At 37.0% G+C, this 25,986-nt stretch overlaps 2 protein-coding genes across 4 annotated transcripts; both read left to right on the top strand.

Moving 5' to 3' along the window:
- Nucleotides 1-4,528: 4,528 nt before the first annotated feature.
- On the top strand, nucleotides 4,529-21,032 carry LOC109106776 (metabotropic glutamate receptor 1-like). Of its 3 annotated transcripts, none has more exons than XM_042743019.1 (10): nucleotides 4,529-4,671; nucleotides 5,150-5,982; nucleotides 7,188-7,437; nucleotides 10,048-10,283; nucleotides 11,455-11,463; nucleotides 14,129-14,375; nucleotides 14,745-14,913; nucleotides 15,016-15,142; nucleotides 17,626-18,556; nucleotides 19,945-21,032. In XM_042743019.1, the coding sequence occupies exons 2-10, from the start codon at nucleotides 5,250-5,252 to the stop codon at nucleotides 20,747-20,749; spliced, it is 3,507 nt and encodes a 1,168-aa protein (XP_042598953.1). In that variant the 5' UTR covers nucleotides 4,529-4,671; nucleotides 5,150-5,249; the 3' UTR covers nucleotides 20,750-21,032. The 3 variants fall into 3 exon arrangements, with proteins under 3 accessions (XP_042598953.1, XP_042598955.1, XP_042598954.1); XM_042743021.1 differs by having other exon boundaries at nucleotides 19,980-20,212; XM_042743020.1 differs by lacking the exon at nucleotides 11,455-11,463 and having other exon boundaries at nucleotides 19,945-21,031.
- Nucleotides 21,033-23,128: 2,096 nt separating this feature from the next.
- LOC109106775 (ras-related protein Rab-32-like) lies at nucleotides 23,129-25,024 on the top strand. Its single transcript, XM_042743078.1, has 3 exons — nucleotides 23,129-23,453; nucleotides 23,817-24,076; nucleotides 24,884-25,024. The coding sequence occupies exons 1-3, from the start codon at nucleotides 23,240-23,242 to the stop codon at nucleotides 25,022-25,024; spliced, it is 615 nt and encodes a 204-aa protein (XP_042599012.1). The 5' UTR covers nucleotides 23,129-23,239.
- Nucleotides 25,025-25,986: the final 962 nt, after the last annotated feature.

Here is a 25,986-nt window from a genome sequence, read left to right as displayed (position 1 = left end):
TACAACATAGTGCAGACATACATAGGAATAACACAGTAGGGATGTAATATAACACTAATATAAAAAAAGGAATCAAAAAATTAAATAATGTACTATATAAAAAAAAAAAAAGAAAAAAAAAAAAAAAAACAATTGTTTAGATAAATGTACAGGTATGTTATTAGTGTGCAGATATGTTATTTACAAAGTGTGCAGTTTAATATAAATATGCAGATAACTATGTTAGCTGTGATGGACGTTGTAAGATTAATTGTTCAGATTGCATAAAGCCTGCAGGAAAAAACTGTTTTTGTGCCTGGCTGTTCTGGTGGTCAGTGCTCTGTAGCGCCGACCAGAAGGCAACAGTTGGAAGAGAGAGTGGGCTGGGTGTGAGGGGTCCAAGGTGATTTTTTTAGCCCTTTTCTTCACTCCGGAGACGTAAAGATCTTGGAGGCTGGGCAGAGGGGCACCAATAATCCTTTCAGCAGTCCTGACTGTCCGTTGTAGTCTCTTGATGTCTGATTTGTTAGCTGAACCAAACCAGACAGTTACGGACGAACACAGGACAGACTCAGTGATGGCCAAGTAGAACTCTTTCAGAAGCCCCTATGGCAGGTTGAAGTTTCTCAGCTGGCGAAGGAAGTACAACCTCTGGTGGGCACTATTTTCAAACGAGTCTATGTGATTGTCCCACTTCAGGTCCTGAGAGATAGTGGTGCCCAGGAACCTGAATGACTCCACTGCAGTCACAGTGCTGTTCATGATGGTGAGTGGGGGGAGTGCAGGGGGGTTTCTCCTGAAGTCCACGATCATCTACACAGTTTTGAGAGTGTTGAGCTCCAGGTTGTTAAGACTGCACCAGACAGCCAGCTGCTCAACCTCCTGTCTGTAAGCAGACTCGTCTCCGTCCTTGATGAGGCCGATGACTGTAGTGTCGTCTGCGAACTTCAGGAGCTTGACAGAGGGGTCTTTTGAAGTGCTGTAATTCGTGTAGCGACAGAAGAGCAGTGGGGAGAGAACACATCCCTGGGGGGTTCCAGTGCTGATGGTGATAGTCCTGGATGTAAGTTTGCCCATTCTCACTATATGCTGCTGCCTGTCTGTCAGGAAGCTGGTGATCCATTGAAAGATGGAGGTGGGCACGAAGAGCTGTGTGAGTTTGTCAGAGAGAAGGTCAGGCATGATCGTATTGAAGGCCGAACTGAAGTCCACAAACAGGACCCTTGCATAATTCCCAGGTCTGTCGAGGTGTTGCAGGATGTAGTGCAGTCCCATGTTGACTGCATCATCCACAGACCTGTTTGCTCTGTAGGCAAACTGAAGAGGATCCAGCAAGGGTCCAGTGATGTACTTCAGGTAGGCCAGGACCAGTCTCTCAAGTGACTTCATGACCACAGATGTGAGAGCGATAGGTCTGTAGTCGTTTAGTCCAGTGATTTTGGGCTTTTTGGGAACCGGAGTGATGGTGGAGCGTTTGAAGCAGCAGGGAACTTCACACAGCTCCAATGATGTGTTGAAAAACTGTGTGAAGATGGGGACCAGTTGGTCAGCACAGACTTTTAAACTGGTAGGTGAAACACCATCTGGGCCTTAAGCTTTTCTAGATTTCTGCTTCCTGAAGACCCAGTTCACTTCCTCTACACAGACCTTAAGCACAGGTTGAATGGTGGGGGAGGGAGGGAGGGGGGGGGGTTGCAGGGGTGGTAAGTGAATGTGTGAAATGCAGATCAGAGCGGATGGGGGGTGGTAGACTATCCTTTTCAAATCTGCAGTAAAACACATTCAGATCATCAGCCAGTTGTTGATTCTCCACAGACTGTGGGGGAGGTGTCTTGTACATGGTGATGTTCCTCAGACCAGTCCATACTGACGCCGGATTGTTTGCTGACAGCTCTTTTCTCAGGTTTTCGGAGTATTTTTTTTAGCCACTCTGATCTCCTTTGTTAGTCTGTTCCTGGCCTGGTTATACAATATTTTATCCCCACTTCTGTAAGCATCCTCTTTGGCATGACGAAGCTGTTTGAGTTTCCCAGTAAACCACGGTTTATCATTATTAAATGATAAGAATTTCCTGGTAGGCATGCAAATATCTTCACAGAAACTGATATATGAAGTTACAGTCTCTGTGAGCTCGTCCAGATCGGTGGCTGCAGCTTCAAAAACACTCCAATCATTGAGGTCAAAACTAGCTTGTAAAACACTCTCTGCTTCATTAGTCCATCTTTTAACAGTCCTTAATACATGTTTAGCTGATTTCAGTTTCTGCCCGTAGGTCGGTATAATATTAACCAAACAGTGATCAGAGAGCCCCAAAGCTGCCCGTGGCACAGAGTGATATGTATCCTTTATTGCTGTGTAACAGTTATCCAATATATTGCTGTCTCTGGTGGGATATGTAATGTGCTGCTTGTATTTTGGCAGTTCACGGGAGAGATTTGATTTGTTAAAATCTCCAAGAATGATTAAAATAGAGTCTGGGTACCTTTGCTCCATTTCAGTTATTTGTTCGGCCAGCTGTTGCATCACGGCACTCACGCACGCATCCGGAGGCATGTACACATTCACGAGAATAAAAGAGGAAAACTCCTGCGGCGAGTAGAAAGGTTTACAGTTTATGATGAGTGCCTCTAAGTTAGGACAGCATACCTTTTTCAGCGATGTTACGTCTGAACACCAACTTTCGTTGATGTAGAAACACAATCCACCACCTCTTCACCTCTTCACTCAGCCAGGTTTCAGTGAAGCACAGTGCAGCAGAGTTTGAAAAGTCCTTATTGGTGTGGGTGAGGAGAAGAAGTTCATCCGTTTTGTTAGGAAGGGAACGGACATTTGCGAGATGAATGCTTGGAAGTGCAGTCCGAAAGCCACGCGCGTGGAGCTTCACCAGGGCACCGGCGCATTTCCCTCTTCTGCGTCTGTATGCGCATTTGAACAACACAGCTGTACCTCCGACTAGAATGTCCAACAAAACGTCCGAATAATCAAAAACTGAAAAATTTTTTGTCTGGGATGTTTTGCCTAATGTTAAGGAGTTTGTCTCTGGTAACACTTATAGAAGAAGAATGACAAAAAAACAGAACAAACAAACAAAAACAACAGAAGAATTGCGGAGCTCAGCGTCTTGGTCGCCATTTTGCGGTGCCATTTATAAGCTAACAGCGTGTCTGACACACACACACACACACACACTTTGGGCTTGATCGGGGCTCCTCAGTGTCTCTGTGTGGGATTTAACATGCTTCCTGTGAGACACACAGTTGACAACAGACATTTCCTTTCTCATTAACTAACAGCTGTAATGGATTTAATAGTTCTAATATGGAAACATGTTGTGTTTTTTATGGACATTTGAATGCAGCTCAACAGGAGTTTTTTCTTTCTGAGTCTCTGAACACCATCTTGAGGAAGATTCAGTTTCTCACAGGAAACAGCTCTTAGCAAGTGCTTGCTCTGTTACTAATGGTAACTGAGGGTCTGTCAGAGCTCATTTTCTAAACACACTTGAATACAACATTAAAGGCTGTGGAGCTCATATTATGCTTAATGTGGAAGGCTGATGTATCTTCCTGATCACTTATTCTCACAATCACGGTCAAACTGATTGTTCAGTAGAGTTGAAGAAGTGGCTCAAACTCAAGTCAGATTTAGTTTTTATGGGACTCAATGATCAGGAGAGTTTGAATACATTCAATGATCATCTTGAACTCAACAATATTATGCACTGATATTTCGTTCTCAAATTATTAATTTTACCTTGTTTATTCCAAATACCCAAAGCAGTGTACTCAAATGTTACTATTATTAGCACTGTCCTTTTTAAATTTATGACCAATAAAATGTGTTTTCAACAAAAAATTGTTTATGTTCATCATTCATAATTCAAAATTATTCAAAAAACTAACGTGTCAGGTATTTATTTTAAACATTTGAAAATGTATTACCTAGCAATGTTGCTGTTTTATAAATTAATGGCAAGTGAAATTGTGGGACATTGAGAATCAGTGATATTTCAAGGTCAAATAAGTGTGTGAATCAAGCGCAGTACGTTAATCTCACCACCAGAGGGCTCTGTCACCTGCTTATTGCAATGGACTCTAAAGTGCCCCACAATTCAATAATCTTATTAGGTTCTTATTCATTACTTGTTATTTGAAGTATTGATAATAATTCAGTTCTATATCTATGTTAATATTTTAGATAGCATGAATATATGAGCACAGAGAACATCAAAGAGGTTTTCAAATATCTCACAGAGGTATTTTATTTTATACAGTCTTTAAGTATATAGGCTATGTGACTGAATTTCTGTGATATGTGATATTGATGTCTTCTTATTGCAATTATCAATTGTATGACATCTGTGTATCTGTATGTATATGCCTTTTTTTGGAGATGTTTTCATAATTGAAGGGGAATGTGGATAATATAGCAATAAGTACTATTTTGAAAAAACAGCAAAAAATGCATTTTAGATTACTTGTTCATTGTAAAGAAGGCACACATAACACATACTTGGCTAAATGTGATGTATAATATTTCTCTCATATTCCTCTGTATTTGTGTGTCTGGTGGGTGAGCCGTGATGATAAAGGAGGAGGTTCCTGCGCTCATGTTGAAGGATGAAAACAGGAGGCTCAGTTTGTGCTCCAGCAGCTCAGGAGAGAGATGTGATGACACGCGCTGTGATTTCAGGTGAGCTGATTAAATGAGCACTGAATGCATGACACAGATATAATACATCAGCCAGATCACTAAACTAGTGTCCTCTTAGGAGTTATTGCATGCTGATTATTATATTTTAGTTGAATCATAGCACAGAACAGCTCATCTACAGGACACACGGAACATGTTTAGGAAACCTCTGTCAGTTGTTTCAATGTCTGTTTGATTCAGAAATGTCCACAGCAGATATCTAGGATGATTTGCATATGTATTGTCGGTGAATATCAAATGTCTGTATCAGAATTCATCTACAAAAAAAAATTAAAAAAGGGATATATTTTCATTATGAACGATTATGTCATCATCCTTTGACAAAGTGGCTTTCTGGCTCATCAGACTTTAATATACTGGCATGAATTAAAAAAGAACAAACCATGACAGTTAATCACATCTGTAGGTGCTGCTAGAATGTGATCTGAAGTGATTAATTCTCATCCTCAATCTGCAGGGAAGCTGTGTGGATGATGATGGCTGGACTGGAATGCAACAAATATCATTGTCTCTTACCAGCAAGATGGAGCTGATTTTAACTGAAGACATCTGACACCATGAGGATGATCATGATGATGATGATGATAAGAATGAATGTCCTCCTCTTTTTGTGTCTCTCAGTCTTATTGTTTTGCACCTGTCCCATCTCATCAGCTGATGTTCATCAGAGATCAGTGGTTCCCAGAGCAGCCTCCCGGTCCGTGGCAAGGATGGATGGCGATATCATCATCGGCGCTCTGTTTTCTGTCCATCATCAACCTGCGGCAGAGAAGGTCGCGGAAAGAAAGTGCGGGGAGATCAGGGAACAGTATGGGATCCAAAGAGTGGAAGCAATGTTTTATACACTAGATAGAATCAACGCTGATCCAAACCTTCTTCCCAACATCACTCTGGGTTGTGAGATCAGGGACTCCTGCTGGCACTCATCAGTGGCTTTGGAACAGAGTATTGAGTTCATAAGAGACTCGCTTATCTCCATCCGTGATGACAAAGACGGGACGAAGTGGTGCGTTGAGGCAAATCCTTCCGCTCAACCACCGGCCACCAAAAAGCCCATCGCTGGTGTGATTGGACCTGGATCCAGTTCAGTGGCCATTCAAGTTCAGAACCTGCTGCAGCTGTTCAACATCCCTCAGATTGCGTACTCGGCTACAAGCATTGATCTGAGTGATAAAACCCTCTATAAGTACTTTCTTAGGGTCGTACCCTCTGACACTCTTCAGGCCAGAGCTCTCCTGGATATCGTTAAACGCTACAACTGGACGTATGTGTCAGCAGTTCACACCGAGGGTGAGTTATAGCTCTTTTACAGCTCTGAAGCTGTTCTCAAGTATCAACATGTATCTCAGATGGTTCTCCTAAAACACACTAAAAGGAAAAAAAGGCACAAATTAGTCAGTTCTCATTATAGAGCTATAAAATTAATTGTGCATAGCAGGTCAGATCCTCTGGTCTTAAAAGAATTTTATGAGAAATGTAGTGAGATCTTTAATTTATAATTGCAGACTTTGTCATTTTTGCAAAACGTAGCGTAGTTTAGGATGTTAGGATCTCTTTGAAACTCTTGTGGAGATGCATGTGAGATTATTGGGATCTTTTTCTCAGGAGAATTAAGCTGAAATCTCCATTTGCACCCCATTTAGTCTCACTGGTGTCCAGGAGAAACAGATCAGGTTTTAAATAGATCTTATTTGTGATTTTTTTTTCTACATGATCCTCTCGTGCTTCAATCTTGAGCTGACTATCAAAAATAGCCCAGATTGCATTTTAAATAACATAAATAGGTCTGTTTGGGATGATAAAGTGAAATCAGACCAGAAGAACCAGAGGTTACAGTTCTTGAATCCAAATATCACTTAAATTCCTCTATAGGTCAAACAATCAGTATGCATGCTGAGTGTCTTTGAACAGACTTTTTAATCACCATATCATTATCAAGAGATTGATGTTGGTCTCGTATCCCATCACATTATTCCAAATACAACCCAATCTGTGATTAAAAAGTAACACTGTAATCTAATCTTCTTAACAGCATTCGAAAGCACAATCAGGGTCACAAGCTGAGCTCTCAAATCATTCAATGAAATCAAATATCTGTCATCATCTGTAGTTCCAACATCATATACACCAATAACAAACATAAGAGTCATTTCAAACATTGAGGATTAATATCATCTAAAGTTTCTAGAAATACTTTGTTGGATGTATATAATAATAGATAATGCCTGAAATTTAGAAAAATCCAATTCAATGTTAACATGGAAGTTTATACTCATAAAAGAAAAAGAGCCAGTTATTAAATTCTGAATAGGCAACTGCCTAAAAATAGGCAACTAAATTTTTTATTTTTTTTTGTTAGATTATTAAGGTAGGATGTGACACTTGTAATTTAAATCAGACTACAGTGCCAAACTCATTGCATGGACACTGAGCCGGACTGAGGCATTGAGAGACTCTCTGATTTAGATGCTCTTGTGTTGGCTGTTGTTCCTCAGGGAACTATGGAGAGAGTGGGATGGAGGCCTTTAAAGAACTTGCATCTCAGGAAGGTTTGTGTATTGCACATTCTGACAAGATCTACAGCAACGCTGGGGAGAAACACTTTGACCGGCTGCTGAGGAAACTGCGAGAGCGTCTGCCCAAAGCTCGCGTGGTGGTGTGTTTCTGTGAGGGGATGACTGTTCGTGGTCTCCTCATGGCAATGAGACGCCTTGGTGTAGCTGGAGAATTCCTCCTCATCGGCAGGTGACTATTCATTTATAATTTAATGAAATGTGACACTTCAGGGACGCTGGGGACATTTAGAGGCATTAAAGCATAATCCTTAATAGTTTCATAAAGCATCAGATCTATCAGAGGGATTCTGCTAGAAATGATTGTGATTTCCAGATGCTGCAGGTTTCTATTAATGAGATATTAAAATGATGAATGACTGTCCCTTTAGTTTTTTTAATCAGCAGAACCCTCTCTTGTTGGTGTAAAGTATTTTATACCTCTGTCTTGACGCCAAAGCAGTCTCTATTGACTGAAAAGAGGAACATCATTTGGACAAGGCTGCTTTATTCTGGGTCAAGGAGACTGTTTTAAAGGAAGCTAATTCAAAGCTATATAATTTAGTAACTTACTGAAAGACATAGTTAACAGTGTGCAAACAGTAACAGTTCAAATGATTTAGTTTGAATATTATATATTTGAGATGAATTTAGTCAATTATATTGTAACAAAATGTAATTGTTGATTTGTATTCATTTGTATTCAGAATTGTAAATGTGTGAAATTAGCTGTAAATATTTAGCTTATAAAACTACAACTGAGCTTTCAAATTAAAGAAAATAAGAACTCAGAATTCAAGTTTCAAATATTTAAAATTGCAGAAGTTCCAAATGTACAAAAATGAAGTCAAAGGTCAAGCCTGTGTGTTCCACAAGAAGTACTACTGACTAATTTTAGTAGTGTTTTTTTTTTTTTAATAAATAGCATTTTTTTGGTTTTGCATGACAAATGATGGGAAAAACATACCTTTTCGAAACTTTGAATCAATTGAATCCTAGGGCGTAGGTTTGATTCTGAAACAGCAGCCCGCCCCCCCTCCTACTACTCCAAAAGTTTCATGTCATCTAAAGTCTTTATTCATAGATATTGTAGCTAACATTCTTATAATTCATAAAGAGAGCTTTTTTATGTTAGCAAATTCATCAGACTATAATTATGCAATTTTGATTATGTAAAACCAACAACATTACAACAACATTACAAAAGAAATTTTAAAGATATTTTCACGTACTCATCTACTACCCAAATTCCAACACAAATAACACTTTTAATCCAAAAAAAAACAAAAACCCTTCTCTAAAAACATCGTTCTATAAAACAATATGAAATCCAAAGCTCTTTTAATCCTAAAGCAAACAAAATGCATCTCTATATTCATCTTATGTGTCCTCTTAAGGTGTACATTCATTACTGTTTTTGTTAACCTGGCAACATATCCCTTACAAAAATTAACCATGGTTTTACTGTTTTTTTTTTTTTGTTTTTTTTTTAAAGAAAAAAAAAATTGTGATACGTCCTTTGAAGTCCCAATCTCAGTCAAAAGATTCACAAACCTGTTCCGAAGTTCTGAAGTGCTCTGAAGTCAAACCCGCTCCAAAGCACTTTGAAGTCCCGATCTGAATCAAATTGATTTGTTCCGACTGTAGTGCTTCAAAACAGTGAATCACTTTGAAATGCAATGGTTTAACTGATTTGGGGTTTCGAAAAGCTCCATTTCAAGGATGTACATTTTTACCATATTTACCTTAACTTCTCAGGTAAAATCAATATAAGAATTTCAGATTCAGCCAAAATTACAATAGCAGTAATTAAATATACATATATTCAACTGTTTGATCAAAACTATTAAAGTCAACGGACATTGGTAGGGACATAGCGTCCCTGATAAAATCTAAGCCCTTGATTGAATCATTGCTTCAATTCATGGTGCTCCAGACACCACATGTCATTCACGCTTGCTGGTCACAGCTGTACATGGAACAAAAATTAGGCCAAAACATGCAAAAAACACCTTTTACAAACTAATTGTAAATGTTTTATTGAAAGTGTAATCTGTTAAATGCAATCAACAAATCATCAAAGACCATTTGTCAGTTTGATATGAAAAAGTAAAATAAAATTTTTTTTTTTGTTTTTTAATTAAAATCAACTCCTGGGACCTAAATTTTGAAGCAATTTAAATAAAATGTGAAGCAACACTTGATTGTGGCATTCCTTTGGAAAGCTGTAATCACTTTGAGAACACACAATGCTTGTCAGCTGCTCGTGGTAAATTGTCATCTATGAAATATGAAGTGTCAACTAATAATAGTCAGTTTTTGGCGTGCTGCCGAGAAGATGCTGAGAGGCAGATGGTGCTGATGATGCCATGACCACAGAAAGACACCTTCATTATGAGCTCAAACAACACACGTTCAAGTAGGGATGGACTGGGACTAAAAAACAGCCTGGGGTTACATCTTGCTATTATATAGTTCATGTAAATATTTTCATGCTCTTTTGACATGCCCAAAATAGCAGCTTATTCATTGCAAAGGCAGCCAGTTGTGAAATATTTCGAATGTTGTAGCTAAAAGCATCAGAGAAGATTATATCAGCTGACAGCCATCATCACATCACTTAATGATGAACCATCTAACACAAAGTAAGTGTTGTGCATGCTGAGTCTGTTTTTCAGCCTGTGCTAAAGTAGGTCAATGCACTCGAGCGTCAGTGTAATTCAGGCATTGCAGGTGAGAGACTGAAGAGGAAGCTGGTGGTAATTAGGGACTAATTAGACACTTTGTGATCCGTTTCCTTCAGTGATGGCTGGGCAGACAGGGATGAGGTCGTGGAGGGCTACGAGCAGGAAGCTGTGGGCGGCATCACTATGAAGCTACAGACGGAGGAGGTCACGTCCTTCGATGACTATTACCTGAAGTTACAGCTCAACACAAACAATAGAAACCCCTGGTTTGCTGAATTCTGGCAGCATCGTTTCCAGTGCCGCCTCCCGGGACATCCACAAGAAAACATGAATTATAAGAAGAACTGCTCAGGTATGAGGAGAGCGAGGCTGTATATGGGTCATTCCTAGTATGCAGTACATTTTCATGTCCCCATCATAGATGACCTAATATATTAGATAAAATATTAAATATTAGTTTTATTTGATTAAAAAATCACAAATAAGTGAACTTTTAAGAATTAATTACTTTGTTCAGGCAAATGTTACGAACTTCTAAAATGAAAAAAAGAAACTTCATACAGAAAATAAAATTTGCTAAATATTTACTCACTCTCAGGCCATGCAAGATATAGATGAATTTGTTTCTTCATCAAAACAGATTTAAAGAAATTTAGGTTTACATGTTCAATGATGGATCCTCTGCAGTGAATGGGGCTGTCAGAATGAGAGTCAAAACAGCTGGGAAAAAAACTGTAATTCGCAACAAGTAATCCACACGAATGAATCCATCAATTGACGTCTTGTGAAGTGAAAAGCGAATCCATCTTTAAGGCATTTTAACTCTAAACCTTTGCTTCCAGTTAAAAGACAAGTGCTTTATTGCCTTCTCCAGTGAAAAAGTCGTCCAGACTAAATCCAGAGAAAAATATGCACAGATCCAGCACTGTTTACAATTAAAAAAAGAATAGGCCCCAAAATGGAGCCCTGAGGTACTCCACAGTCAATAGAAACTTAAGAGGAAGAAAATTCCCCAACCCTCGCTGAAAAGGATCGTCCCTTCAAATAAGAAGAAAACCATTTTAAAACAGTCCCTCTCAGACCCACGACATGCTCTAAACGTTTAATAATGATATCATGATCTATTAGTTCTAGTTGTCATGCAATAAATAAATAAATAAATAAATAAATCAGCCTGTTTGATCAAATTACAGAATTTAAGGCTGATGATACACAACTTTTTGAACAACGTTGCTTGGGCACTTTCCCATTACGAATGGGTAACAAATTTCTATCTGGATATTTTAGATCAGTTGTGGGCCCTTGTCTCACCTGGTTGCCCATTGACAGCAGCATTGCTCAAAACATTTCCCAGTTAACATCAGCTTAAAAGGTACGGAAGAACAGGAATGACCCATTTTGCATGCTACAAGCTGTTATTACCCAAAACAAAAGGAAATGAAACACACCTATTGGGTTTATAATCATATTTTTGTGTTTTTGCTCTTTTTGTATCTTTGAAATCTTCTCTGCTGACTGAAAAGGTGATCTAGGTAAATTGACTCTTTTTATGGCACATTTCTATCTGGCTGGGTTTCTTTTCTAACATCAGCACTGTTTTGAGACAACACTCAGTAAGCATGTTGTCAAATGACACCTGACTTTATTTTCTGCATTTGCAGTGCCACATTTAAATATAAGCAATATATTTATGTTTTAGCTTGTTAGATGCCTTTAAATTATAATGCTTTAATATCTGATCTACGTTTATGCTATTTTCATGTTGTTTGTCCATATTTTTACAGCGTTGCTTTGCTTTATCATTTTTTTTTTTTTTTTTTTTTTTTTTTTTTTTCGTTTTTATTAGTTTTAGGCAAGAGGTGATCTTTATGCAAAATATTAATTTGAACTTTTTGTAATGTAAACATAAACACAAAATGAAAACTGTTACAAATAATCAAACAGAGAAATAGTCATAGTCTGCTGTTCTTATTTCTTTGTCTAGAACTCCAAGATGGTAAGTCAATATTTTTCTGAAGGGCTAACGTGGAGTCACTTCAATTCAGCAATATAGATAGAGGTCGACTGATATAATACTACCATATGATTTCAAAATAAATCATGTTGCGTGACTCTGTCTTTTTACTACATATGACTACATATCACTAGTAAACATTATTAGATAAGAGAGTTTACTATTGTAAATAAGGTCACAATGCAGCCCTGAATATCGGTTGACCTCTAATATATGAAGTTATTGGGATGTTTTTTTCCCCCAAAAAGGAAATGAGCATCTATAAGGGCACTTTGGTTTGAACTTTATATCCCAATAACAGCTAGATTTATCATGCCAGTTGGCTTTGCTGCATGTTCCAGTGGGGAACTCTTTTAAGTTCCAAACATTTTAGTTGCTTGTGCTAATAGGAATCAGAGCCTTCAGAGAGAAGAAATTAAGGGGTCACTCTTCTTTTTTCTATAGATTCGGCTTCACTTACAACATGCATCTGCTAAACATACACAACTTGGGAAAAAATAATCGTATTGTATTGTACTTGATTGTATTGATGTCATACTGTGACTATGGTGAAAAATGTTTTGGTGCTCACTAATTTTGACAAAAATAAGTGACCAGACACATTATAATCTGATGTCACATTGTAAATAGGGTAGACAAGGTCATAGTAAATTATATGGTGACTATTTTATTCTTTATTCATAAAAAAACAATATTTAAGAATCTAAAATAAATTAAGCTAGACAGCACATTATTCCTCTATTGTTTGTTTTTCAATTTTTTTTTATCTGATTATTGGAATTGCTGATGAGATAAATTTTGTGATGAGATGATATTTGGGTATAGATATCATAGCACAGTATCATATCCTTACTGAAGCCTCCAGTCCTAATTATTTCACTTTGCATATAAACAAAACTTTGACATACCAAATAAAAGATATCGCTTTTGAACATTAATGATCTAATAGAGAGCCAGGGGGTTAGAAACACTGAGAAATCCTCGCAATCTGCCTCTATTATTAATAAAACATGTATTTAATGTTTCAGTTTTTCTCAAAGTGTCACAGTTATATTATGGTTTGTTCCCATCCCAAAAAATTAGGTATTGACAAGCGAAGCATGCCTAGGTTTTAGCTTTTACTCGTTGCTTGCTGTGATGCACTTTAATTTACAGATATAATATGAGAGCCATGTTACGATGAGCATTTTCTTTGAATGTGTTGGGTTTTCTTTTATCTTTGAAATACACCATATTTATCAGCTGTGGTGCCTGATACTGCTTCCTGCTGGCTTGTTACAGATCACCAGATAGTACTGTAGGGTGTCCTTTGACATTGCCTGTTCCTTTGAATTAACACAGCAATCTTTTTCTTTTTGTTTTTTTTTTTGTTTTTTTTTTTTTTTTTTTTTTTTTTTTTCTTTTTGTTTTTTTTTTTGTTTTTTTTTTGCTTAAATTGTCAACCACATTTACTTTGATTCATGAGGGAGATGGGCGAGAATGAGAACATGGATGAATAATTTAATTCCTTGCTCAATTAATAATGTCACCATCATGTCCATTACTAATTAAATTCTGAGTTGGGTTACATAAATGGTTTGTCTCGCCAGGGCAACTGCATTTCGTTTGATCTTCTGTTTTGATGCTGCTGTCTTTTGATTCACTGTCCAATAGAAAAAGACAGAACTTACTTTCCTGTCGCCCATGACTTAGGAATAATGATGTCTTTGGACACCCTATCGTTCCCTTTCAAGTGCTCAAAAATTACTATAAAATGGGGTCTGGAAATACCATGGCTGAACTATTACAGTGGGGATTTCCATTGTGATTTTCATTCCAGTAATAACATTTTAGCAGCAAAATGTGGAACTTTTCAGAATTTGCTGGTATTGCTGAATGATTTACTGCAGGCAACATGAAATCAAAATTGACCCTGTTTACTTTCTTAATGCATGTTTCTTTATTTACTGTCAATGATTTATTAGAACACATTATTCTAAAGAAAACTACATTGCCTATATGAAAAGACTAACATCACTTAGGCCATGTAGGCTGTTGGATAATGTCAACCAGTAGCCAAATAGCCGTTTAGATCTATAAGGAAGTAAAAATGGGTGGCAAATGTTGTTTCATGTTGACTAAAAAGCTCAGGTTGCATTGCAGTGATGTTTAATAACTACTTTTTGTTTTGCTGATTCTCACAGGTTATGAAAGCCTAGAGGACAACTATGTCCAGGACAGTAAGATGGGCTTCGTCATTAATGCCATCTATGCCATGGCTCACGGACTTCATGATATGCATGAGCACTTGTGTCCGGATCACGTGGGACTTTGTGACGCCATGGACCCCATTGATGGCAGCAAACTGCTGGACTTTCTCCTCAAGACCTCGTTTACTGGTGTGTCTGGAGAAGACGTGTGGTTCGATGAAAACGGGGACCTGCCAGGCAGGTCAGTCTTACTTACTGCCCTACATAAATCTATGTTTTATTCACTAAATGAATAACACAAAAATAACAGTTAATTAATTTTTAAACCACCATGGAGTGTGCATCCAATAAGTCCCGTGGCCTGACTTTGAAAAACACTCACTTGCAGGCATTTCTGGATGTTCTGTCCATAATTCTGTCTTTTGGTAGCAACAATCAACGTTTTGCATTATTCATTCCAAAGAAAATTTAAGGTCACAAGATAGGATGACTTACAGTATATGCTGAAGTTTAATACTTAGGTTTAGGGGTTTGTTTAAATTGCTAACCCTAACTATGAGCGATGATAATAGTCGTATTGTAGATGAATTTCCTTCTCTCTTTTTTAAAGGTATGACATTATGAACCTGCAGTTTGTGGAGCCTGGCGTTTATGACTATATAAACGTTGGCTCGTGGCATGAAGGGGTTTTAAGTATCGATGATTATATGATCCAGATGAACCGCAGTGAGATGGTCCGATCTGTCTGCAGTGAGCCCTGCTCCAAAGGAGAGATCAAGGTTAGTTTGTATATTTATTAGCAAAAACTCTAATGAAAAAAGTTCCCTTTATTTCCACTGCATCCATTTCTTCTTAAAAACGTGCATAATGTGTCTTCACAGGTGATCAGGAAAGGGGAGGTGAGCTGTTGTTGGATCTGTACGGCCTGTAAGGACAATGAATATGTCCAGGATGAGTTTACCTGCAAAGCCTGTGAGCTGGGATGGTGGCCGGACAAAGAACTCCAAGGTACTTCATTTGCAATAGCCATCATGTGCAGTGGTCATTTTGATAAACTTCAGGCCCAGACTTGACCTGGCGTTATAATGAATCTGAGTTGTTGTAGCTGAAAGTAATGCACTCTTATTAGCAGCTGAAAGAGTACTCATATTAGCCCAAATATTCAGTAAATTAAAACTATGAAAAAGTGTAGTGCTAACAGAAATGTGGTTGGTTTTCATTTGAAGAATCATCTGTGTCAGATGTTTCTCCTAAAATTCTTCAGGAGAAATAACAATAGACACAAATGAGACCAAACCTGATATATAGACCTGTTACATTGAATTGTATAATATTGCTCAGAAAATGTATGATCTATTTTGGTTCTTGAGGTTGAGAGTACTGAAATCTTGCATTTTGGTTGGCTTTGCTATTTTGGTTCTTGAGGTTGAGAACTCTTCTGAAGATCTAGAGGACACATGATATTACTAGAATCAGCAGAAGAATGAAGCAAAAGTCTAAATTTTATCTCTATTTGATTTCATAGTTGTGTGGGGGGGGGGTGTATGTGGCAAAATTAACATTTTTAAATTTGAAATGTTTTTGTAAAGCTAAATATTCAAAGATATAACTTGGTCTACAACCTTTAACAATCCAGTGTCACCATTTATGCCAGACAAAAATGACACCTAAAATTGACCATTCGCAAAGAGCTTGATTGACAGGCGATCTGACCAATCAGAACGTGGATATTATGTGCTGCCGCTGCTATCCGCCATCTTGCCCGATAGCTACAGACGATTTTTTCTAAGCCATCAGATATTTTTAGATTATTTTAAAATGATGATAGAATTACAGTGGTGATTTTTGCGCAGACAAGCACAATTTGTTTTGCGTCATCAAACATCCATGCAGAATCCCGTTCGCCAACTCTTACATTACTGATTTGGCTTTTTAAAAGACCTTCACTGTCCTATTTTCAAAAGGTTTCCCATGAAACCTGTAGGCCATTTATCATTTTTACAGATTGCTTGCGCCGTACAACTTATCGTCAGTGACAGCCCTACTTCACTGCCTACTTCTCTGGCCTATTTTCGTACACTATGATGGTCAATGTCAATGCAGCAGCCTAGAGTGTCCTAGCAATGTATTTTTCATCAGTTCACTATAGTATAGCTCCATTCTATGCTACTGCTGTAATGCACAGATTCAACATAGCTCAAGAATAAACCATGTGCGTGGGACAAATACAAATTTCTTTGTGATTCATGTATTTCTAGATACAAATTGTTGTCCTTAAGCTCAACTTGAGTTTTATCATTGGTAAAAGTGACTGGCTCTCGTGAATACTGGTGCTGGTGATGAGGAAGCATTGGTTTCCTCTCTCCTGCTGCAGTCTCTCAAGCCTCCTTTGGCATGGTTCTTTCTTACGTCCAGTCCCTTAGTGGAAGGGCTGTTTATTTTTAGGTGAGCTGGAAACCTACTTTAGTACTTGATGCATAAGCGAGCTGGTCACACTCAGATGGCCAGTCCTACAAAGACACAAAGCAATGCAAAGTGTATGCTTTTACCATTTTTAATGCATATTCAACAATGCATGTTTTGATCTGAACCTCCTGTTGACCTCTTAGAGTGTTTGCTTATTGGTGGAAACATTAATTCATAATCCCTTACACCCTATGACTATAGACATACAGTACACTATATTGCCAAAAGGACACCTCCTTAATGAACAGGTTTGACTACTTTAGTAATTTCCATGAGTACAATTCTTTTTTTGACAGCAACCATTTAAATGCTTATATTTATGTATTATTATGTAATTGTAACTTTATTATTTTAAAAACTTAAGTGTAATTTTAGCAGTTGTATATTAGCCTACAAATCAGTCAATTTTAACCTTCAATATTATAGAAATGTAGTAGTACCAACTTACTCTCATGTATATTTTACAGCATTAGTTGATAGATTTTTTTCCTTGAGAAAATTTGGCAAGCACTGTACCTGATATGTATCCAGAATAATCAGTACTGAATCGAATCAAAACGAATTGCTAATCAAATCGAATCGCAAGCTTGTGAATGAGAATGAAATCGAATCATGATATTTGAGTCAAAACCTAGCCCTAATAAACAAAAACTTCCCCAAGTTTTTTGAGTCGTTGCAAGGGAGTTGCTACACAGTTGCTAAGAATGTTCTGAGTGGATTTTGGTGCATTGCTTTGCCATTTCTAGGGTGCTCTATGTAGTTGCCAGGGCATTGCTGCTATAGGTGGTTGCTTACTGGCCCAAGTCAAAGAGTCCCTTTGATATTCTGATCTGTAATTTTGGGTTTACTGTCTACAAGATAAAAAGTCTGATGCTTAGAAATTTTTTTGCACACCATTAATAGCACAATATATGCAAGATTAATAGGGATGCTTGCCTTATCAAACACTACAATTAATTATTGAATGCATTGTGTTCATAGTCTCACATACAGTATGATCTAATCATTTTGTCTTGTCTACTCAGTCTGTGAGCCCCTTCCCCTGCGCTACCTGGAGTGGAGTCATCCTGAATCCATCGCGGCTGTCGTTTTTTCATGTCTGGGCATCCTAGTGACCAGTTTCGTCACCTTCATCTTCATACTGTACCGAGACACGCCAGTCGTCAAGTCCTCCAGTCGTGAACTTTGCTACATCATCTTGGCTGGCATCTTCCTGGGTTACATCTGCCCCTTCACTCTCATCGCTCGTCCCACCATAGCCTCGTGTTACTTGCAGCGCCTCCTCGTGGGTCTTTCTGCCTCCATGTGCTATTCGGCTCTCGTCACCAAGACCAACCGCATTGCTCGAATTCTGGCCGGCAGCAAGAAGAAAATATGCACACGCAAACCACGCTTCATGAGCGCCTGGGCGCAAGTGGTGATCGCATTCATCCTCATCAGCGTGCAACTGAGTTTGGAGGTCACACTGATCATCTTGGAGCCTCCGGAGCCCATAAAGTCCTACCCCAGTATTCGAGAAGTTTTTCTAATATGCAACACCAGCAATTTGGGCATGGTGGCCCCATTGGGCTACAACGGCCTGCTCATTCTCAGCTGCACCTATTATGCATTTAAAACTCGCAACGTCCCTGCCAACTTCAACGAGGCCAAGTACATCGCCTTCACCATGTACACCACCTGTATTATCTGGTTGGCCTTTGTGCCGATCTACTTTGGCTCCAACTACAAGATCATCACCACATCGTTCTCTGTGAGCCTCAGCGTGACAGTGGCTCTCGGCTGCATGTTCACTCCAAAAATGTACATAATCATTGCCAAGCCCGAGAGGAACGTGCGCAGTGCGTTCACCACCTCCGACGTGGTGCGCATGCATGTGGGTGATGGGAAAATTGCTTGCAGGAGCAACAGCCTGCTAAACATGTTCAAACGCAAGAAGAACGCATCTGGAAATGCCAAGTAAGTAGTTCAGTTGTGTTAGCACAGTCTCTTTCCCTCCTGTTGTGCTAGAGCCCATGGGTCCAGTCCTGTTATTCCAGCTTCTCTCCAGATCTTAAGATCATGCCATTTAGAGGAGCTTCTTCAATTAACGTCTGTCTCAGACATCTTGTAATTTGCAGGTCAACTACAATTAAAACCTGCACACCCGGGGCGTCTGAGCAGCAGGGCTGGGAGAGACTGTAGGACTATAGTAGCTTTAAATGTATGTAATGGCAAAGAGCAAGAATTATTATTGTTCCACTACTAGTTTTTGAGTCGCTGGTCAGTATGATGGTGTGTATTAGATAATGGTAGAAATTTGTCAACTGGAAGAGATTTTGCTGTCATTTTTATACCAGTAGACACATAAAGCAAGAAGCAAAAATAGATGGAAGGACTTTTCATAAACATGTAAAAGATCTCTGTGCCTAGTTGTTTTACAGTTGTGATTGTTGCATAATAGTATGCATAATATACAGTATGTACATGTATATTGGCTGTCTTGCAACTATTTGTTTATAATATTAGTCTTTTGTGTTAATAATGGAAGCTGTTTCTGCACTGATGCCAGACTAATTCATTTGTTATGAATAATCTGATATTTTGCTTAGAATCTAAATAACTTTCAGATTAAAAGTGAAAATGATAGAATGAGATGAAATTCCTTTTGTTTGTAATGTATATTGGGATATAAAGTGTGGTCCAAAAGTTTGAGAGCACTAATAGAAATGCTTCTGTTTTCCTGTGTTTTAATGTAATATTTAATATTTTAATATATTAAATTTAATATTTTAATGTTATATTATGCATTTGTATTTATGCAGTATTATTTGTAATATATAGATATAAAAAAAAAATAAAAAAAAAGATTATAATAATTACAAAAAAAAACAATTTTTTTTTTTAATGGGAGCAGCACTGGAGCTGAAAATCATGTTCTTTGGCATGATTTGAGATGTTCAAAAAGCATCTTGAGGTTTAGTGGAAGAAAATCTGACCCTCGTTACAAAAATGTACTCAAAATACATTTGATTAGTCATCATAGTGCAGGATCAGAATTGTTCCCAATTAATTGTCTTTCCAAGTTTATGTGACAAAATACCACATTTTCAAGGTAGTTGTTGACTTGGACCTCACTGTAAACTGTTACTTTAATATAAAATTGCTTACTGTATACTGTTATTACGATCTTGGTCATATTAGAATGATCTGTAAAAATAAACTTTTTTTAAGCATATGCCAAATATCTGAATAATAATATTCAGTATATTTTTTGCACAATTTTTTTACACGAACCAGAAATGTTGTTCTTGTGTTCACCTTTCTCGGTTCCTGTGAAATAACAGTCATCTTTATTTTGTTCATAGTTCTAATGGAAAGTCTGTGTCATGGTCTGAACCAGGTTCAAGACATCCTCCGAAAGGGGAACACATGTGGCACAGACTGTCTGTACACGTGAAGAGGCAGGAAGCCGGATCCAATCAGACGGCTGTCATCAAACCCCTAACTAATACCTTCAATAACCCCGGCATGGAGTTTTCTGATTTAAGCACCAAGACTCTATATAATGTAGCTGAGGAGGATGAGGGTGACCTGATCAGATACAATCCCCCGGGCAGCCCTCCTCTGATGGCTCTCAGGCAGTCGCCTGTCAGCATGCCTATGATAAAGGCGGGCGCCGATATGACGTTTTACACTCCAGAGCAACACGTGCCACAAAAAAACAGTGTTCTCCCTCAATATTGTATTGCAGATCAAGAGGTGCTCGATCTGGATGAGATCATAAGCCTGCCCGAGTCGGGCGACGGGGTGATTTCACCCCTTCAGCCCCAAAAATTGCACCCGCATCCGATTTTGCCCATGCAACTGGGTGCATACTCAGACGAACCCGCCTCCCCTTTGGAGGAGGTTGAAAATGAGAAGTTCGGGCTTCTTCATGGCTACATGTATGACAATGCACAGATCCACGACGAGGAGGAGTTGGTGCAGATTAAAATGGCAATGGAGGACTCTGTGGCCCTCATGCCACCTTCTCCGTTTAGGGATTCGCTCGGCTCGGGCAGCCCCATTCCCAACTCCCCCATGTCCGAGTCCATCTTATGCACACCGCCGAGCGTGACGTACGCATCCGTCATTCTCAGAGACTATAAGCAAAGCTCCTCAACCCTTTGAAATTTATTTTAGGAGATCATGTCAGCTCCAGCTTTGTAAAATAATAGCTACTGTATAGTTTGTGCAATAATGTGACTGCAAGTCGCCTGCACTGGAGAGCTTTAATATTATATACGTTTGATTCAAAGAGAGAGTATGGAAGTGAATGTATGTTCAGCAGGGTCCAAAATTAAGAGTTGCCAAGTGCGAAATGCACATAAAATTTTGCACTGTTTCACACAGACACGAAGAAGCTTATGTACCATCTACTTATTTTAAATAAGCCAGTGTTATTTTACTATTATACTTTTTATTTAAAAATAATTAGTTTTTATTTTGTGTTGTCATTTTAATTTTAGTTTAAGTTTTAGTAATTTTGTTGTGTTTTTATTATTTTTATTAGTTTTTTTATTTTCTTTAAATATACCCTGTACAGATTGCAGTATATTCATTTCTATTTCGTTTTTTTTTTTTTTTTTTTTTTTTTTTTTGTTAACAATAATAACCCAGAAATGAACAATAAAACAAAACAAAACACTGTTTAATGGCTGGAATTTTTTTAGTAAATTCCCTGCAATTTGCAGTTAACAAAAACATTAACTGAACTGATATACTATTACAGTTTTTAATTAATATTTTGAATCATTTAAATTTTTAAATTTTCATTTTAATTACAATTTCAATTGTTTTTGTCATTTTTATTTTTCCCGTTAATTGTCTATAGAACTTTTATTGGTTATTTTAATTTTAGTTCATTTAGTACTTTAAATTAAACTAAATGAATATTAGATGTTGTCTTGGCAACCAACTAAAATAAAATAAGTTTAATTTGTTTTTTTTTGTTTTTTTAAATAGTGTATTACATTTGTTTATTTATTTATTTATTTATTTATTTGTATTTAATGTATCTTTGTTTTCAGTTTTAGTTAAGAATAATAACCCTGAAATGAACAATAAAGCAAAATGCAGTTTAATGTCCTGTAATGTTTGTGGCAAAAAAAATAATAATTTACCACAATAACATCAATTAATTAAAAAAAGCAACAAACAAACGTGTACTGTAGATGCCCTTTGATTTGTGTCACTATCACTTGCTTTAGTGTGGCAGCAGTAGTTGACATGAAACCAACACCAGTCATTGTAATGCTGTATATTCTGAGCTCTTTACACTTTTCGTAATAGATCAGATCATCTAAAGGACTTGCAGACCACCATTGTAGCAAAATAAAATGAAGATTTAGGAATTCAAACAATGTGCAGCAACTCTATCAGTGACTATTTAATGTGTTTAAGGTATTTTATACAATCGTAACTTTTATAAACTGCATTTTAAAAGTCTATATTAAAATAAACATGATGATCAAACAGTTTTAGGTCTAGTTAAAGCATCAAATCATGCAGCATATGTATGCAGTAAACTACAATAAGTGTAGATAACAAATGCCTAGCAAATTTGTTAGCAAAAAAATCAGTAGTTTTAAAGTGCCAATGTCAAAACCAACTGTATTTTTTCATGCTGTATTGTTTCTATGTACTTTTTCTATAGTTTGTGTGTTTAAAGTACAATAGGAAGTGTATATATTATTTTTGTTCTATTAATGTGTGATTTTCTTTTTTAATAATAAAGAAAATATATATATATATATATATATATATTTCTGGTTATAAATGGTCATAACATAAAGTTAGAGTTTGTATTATGACATGGACTTTTTTCCATTAGACATTATTGTCTGTATTTGTTAACATCTATTAACTGTTGGTTAAATGTTTTCATATCAGCTCCAAATGCTTATATGCTTTATAAAGTCAATGTGTTAATGAAGATGCAAGATCCCCTAATGCTCAGAAGGGCCACCGACGGCAGTTTCACCAGAATGTACCACGACGTAGACAGTTATATCCTCTTGTTATGACCATTTAAGTCCTATACGACATGACATTTACTAAATTATTATGGGATTTTAAGCAGTTATAGAGGATTGTATCTGAAATGATTAATGCTGTAAGTTTTCTTTTTTCTGTTGTAATGCAATATGTGTTGTCAGATTGCATACTATAGTCTTGAAACTATACTTTAGCTTTAAGAAAACATTTGTGCTACTATATATAAAAAAAAAAAAGAATCAATCATTGCATACTGTATGAGCCTAGATGTAGCTATCTTAAGATAAACTACGTTTCTGTATTTGTCAGGAATTGTTTAGCTTATGATTTTAGTGGGCATGTTTTATTAGGTTATGATAAATATTGTATATTTTGTAAATAAGCTCTCAGGGTTGTTGCTGCAGTAGGTGTTTAGTTAATAATTTCCCAAAATGTGACCATTTATTGCTTTCATATGACCATGTCTTCATTTTACGAAAACTTAACACTGAAAAAACCCTCAGAACAAATCTGAATGTGTTCCTGGTAGCATGGTTGGAAAACGTGACAGGGATTTAACCGGCAGAATAAATCTGAACTAGGTCATTTAACCACAGATGCGATTTGTTATCGCTATCCAGGAAAATGTCAGGAGGCGCAGAATTAGGATTCACTGAACATTTATTTAAAGTTTTGGTGATTGGAGACCATAAAGTTGGGAAAACCAGCTTTGTTAAACGATATGTGAAAAATCAGTTCTATGAGGAGTTGAAAACGACTATAGGTGTGGATTTTTCCATGAAGGTGATAGATTGGGACAGTCACACACGGGTCAGATTACAGCTTTGGGATATAGCAGGTAAGCCTTTATTTAAACCTGAAATCAGTATAATATAACTATGTAGGTTTTATTTTAATAGGTCATAATAGATCATCAGTGCATAAAACTCTAAAAATGTTGATGTATATGAGAAAAGGGGCATCAGGAGCCAAATAGAATGTAAGTTTGACAAAAATAGTTGGTTTTTAGTGCCACTGATCCTCATAAAGGGTAATTATCAACCATTTAGTGAAAGTTTCACTTTCAGATTTATAAAACCATGTCATGCCGTAAGATCCAAAATTACATAACTGTAAACTGATTGGTTTTTGTTTCTCTAAGGCTAATTTGCATCTCAAAGGCTCATTTGGTGCTTTCTGATGTTTTTTCTCATTTATTTAGGTCAAGAGCGTTTAAGGGGACTGAACCGTGTGTTCTTCAAGAGATCCAGTGGTGCACTTGTTGTGTATGACATGACAAATGGGTCAACATTGGATGGAGCTCTGAACTGGAAACATGAACTTGATAGTCAAGTAATGCTGAAAAATGGCCGTCCGATCCCCGCTGTACTTCTGGCCAATAAATGTGATGAGACTAAAGTGTGTCGGAGGAATGCCTCTCTTCTGGAGAAACTCTGCCAGGAGAAGGGCTTCATTGGATATCATCAAAAGACACCAGAAAATTATACTTTAATATCAACATTTAAACCCAATATTTATTCTTTTTATTAAATAATTATTATAAATTCCGTAACCTCTATGTTTTTGTATGAATTACATAATTAATATAAACTTAATTAGTTTTTTTGTTTTTGTTTTGTTTTAATGTTTCTGAAAGAAGTCTCTTCAGCTCACCATGGGTGCATTTATTTGATCAAAAATACCGTAAAAATAGTAATATTGTGAAATATTATTACAGTTTAAAAAACTGGTTTCTATTTGAATATATTTTAAAATGCAATTTATTCCTGTGATGCAAAGCTGAATTTTCAGCATCATTACTGTGTCACATGATCCTTCAAAAATCATTCTAATATGCTGATTTGTCACTAAAAAACATTTCTGATTATTATCAATGTTGAAAACAGTTATGGTGCTTTACCTTTTTGTGGAAATGGATAAGTTTTTTTTTCAAGATTCCTTGATAAATACAAAGTTGAAAAGAACAGCATTTATTTTCAATAGAAATCTCATGTTACATTATAAATGTCTTTACTGCAGCAAAAACTGTTTTCAACATTGATGATAATAAGAAAAATTATTGAGCACAATTATGATCATGTGCCACTGAAGACTGAATTCCTGGATATCAATATGTATATTGTTTTTAATGAAAATATAGTTTATAGTTTTATAAGAAATTGTATGTTTTAGCTACTATCTATAATATTATAAGTGTAATGTCACGTCTACTATTCCACTTCTGTTTTATTACTTCAATGGAGTTTTGTGGTTTTGTTCGCGTTTTAGGAAAATATCAATGTTGATGAAGCTGCTAAATTCCTTGTGAAGCACATTCTCCAAAACAATGAGGAATCAGTGAAAGAAGAAGAGCAGAACATGCAGATCAACCTGAAGCAGCAGTCAAAGAGCAACTCTACCTGCTGCTGATTCACAATCCCAGTCTGAGAAGCTTCCTTATTCAGGTTAAACTCAAAAGATAACTGTGCAGAACTCCAGTTTATCATTCTTTCTGTATAGCCTATAATTTTGCAATTTGCAATATTTTATTATATTGTCAATGATTAATGCTCATCTAAACATTTTGCGGGCCACGAACAAGTACCATGTTGAATGAGTTTCATGCTGAGTATCTAATAAATACCTCTCATTTCCCCTGCTATTCTGCTACATGCTCAGGGGTTATTAAATACATCAGCATGGAAGGAGACGAACCGAGATCCGCCATACACACTTCAACCTACAACATTTCAGGAGTGAACAGAAATACTGTCGAGATGCAAAATTCATTATGTTTCTCTCTGCAGAAAGCAGTGTGCACAGAGACATGGCCTATATTTTCATACATTTGAACAGCCGTCAAAAGTTTGTTTTCTTTGAAAAACACCAATAGGAGAGAATGTGTTTGAAATAAATAATAAATCTAATGAAGTTAGACTGATGTAGCTTCAGGATAATACTCCATATTCCATCAGGGCTTCTGTGTTACAAAATAAACTTCTCATGAAGCATAAATGAGTAATGCTGTGCCTCAGATCGCAAGCTAATATATCTTTCCTTCTATTATTTGACAAAAAGTGGCAGAATTTCCATTTCAGTGCATGACTTCTGCAAACTTTAGTAACTGAGAAGCAGAAAACAAAACAAAACTCTATTTATAACTCTATTTTATCATGTTTATAAAATTATCAATTATTTAAAATATAGAAGAGAAATATGCCTCATACAGCGTATCCAGGTCAGGGGAGCAATCAAACACAGCATGATGCACAGCTTCCATACACAATGTTTAATATCACAGAAATAGGAAGCTGTTCCCAGCGTGACCCAATTTTGCCGCGCATTTTTGAGTGAATGTGAAGAACTGGCGTTCTGATGCTCCCCCAGAGATG

The sequence above is a fragment of the Cyprinus carpio genome, chromosome B17, assembly GCF_018340385.1.
Source record: "Cyprinus carpio isolate SPL01 chromosome B17, ASM1834038v1, whole genome shotgun sequence".
Taxonomy (NCBI): Eukaryota; Metazoa; Chordata; class Actinopteri; order Cypriniformes; family Cyprinidae; genus Cyprinus; species Cyprinus carpio.
The sequence above is the reverse complement of the archived record's forward strand: the minus strand, read 5'-3'. Positions and strand labels throughout refer to the sequence as shown.

Bases quoted from the DNA above. Each gene is read 5' to 3' on its own strand.
- LOC109106776 (XM_042743019.1), top strand. From the start codon at position 5,250: ATGAGGATGATCATGATGATGATGATGATAAGAATGAATGTCCTCCTC. The intron at 14,914-15,015 runs GTTAGTTTGTAT...GTGTCTTCACAG, and splicing joins GCTCCAAAGGAGAGATCAAG to GTGATCAGGAAAGGGGAGGT. The intron at 15,143-17,625 runs GTACTTCATTTG...TTGTCTACTCAG, and splicing joins GCCGGACAAAGAACTCCAAG to TCTGTGAGCCCCTTCCCCTG.
- LOC109106775 (XM_042743078.1), top strand. From the start codon at position 23,240: ATGTCAGGAGGCGCAGAATTAGGATTCACTGAACATTTATTTAAAGTT. The intron at 23,454-23,816 runs GTAAGCCTTTAT...TCATTTATTTAG, and splicing joins ACAGCTTTGGGATATAGCAG to GTCAAGAGCGTTTAAGGGGA. The intron at 24,077-24,883 runs CATCAAAAGACA...TTCGCGTTTTAG, and splicing joins AGAAGGGCTTCATTGGATAT to GAAAATATCAATGTTGATGA.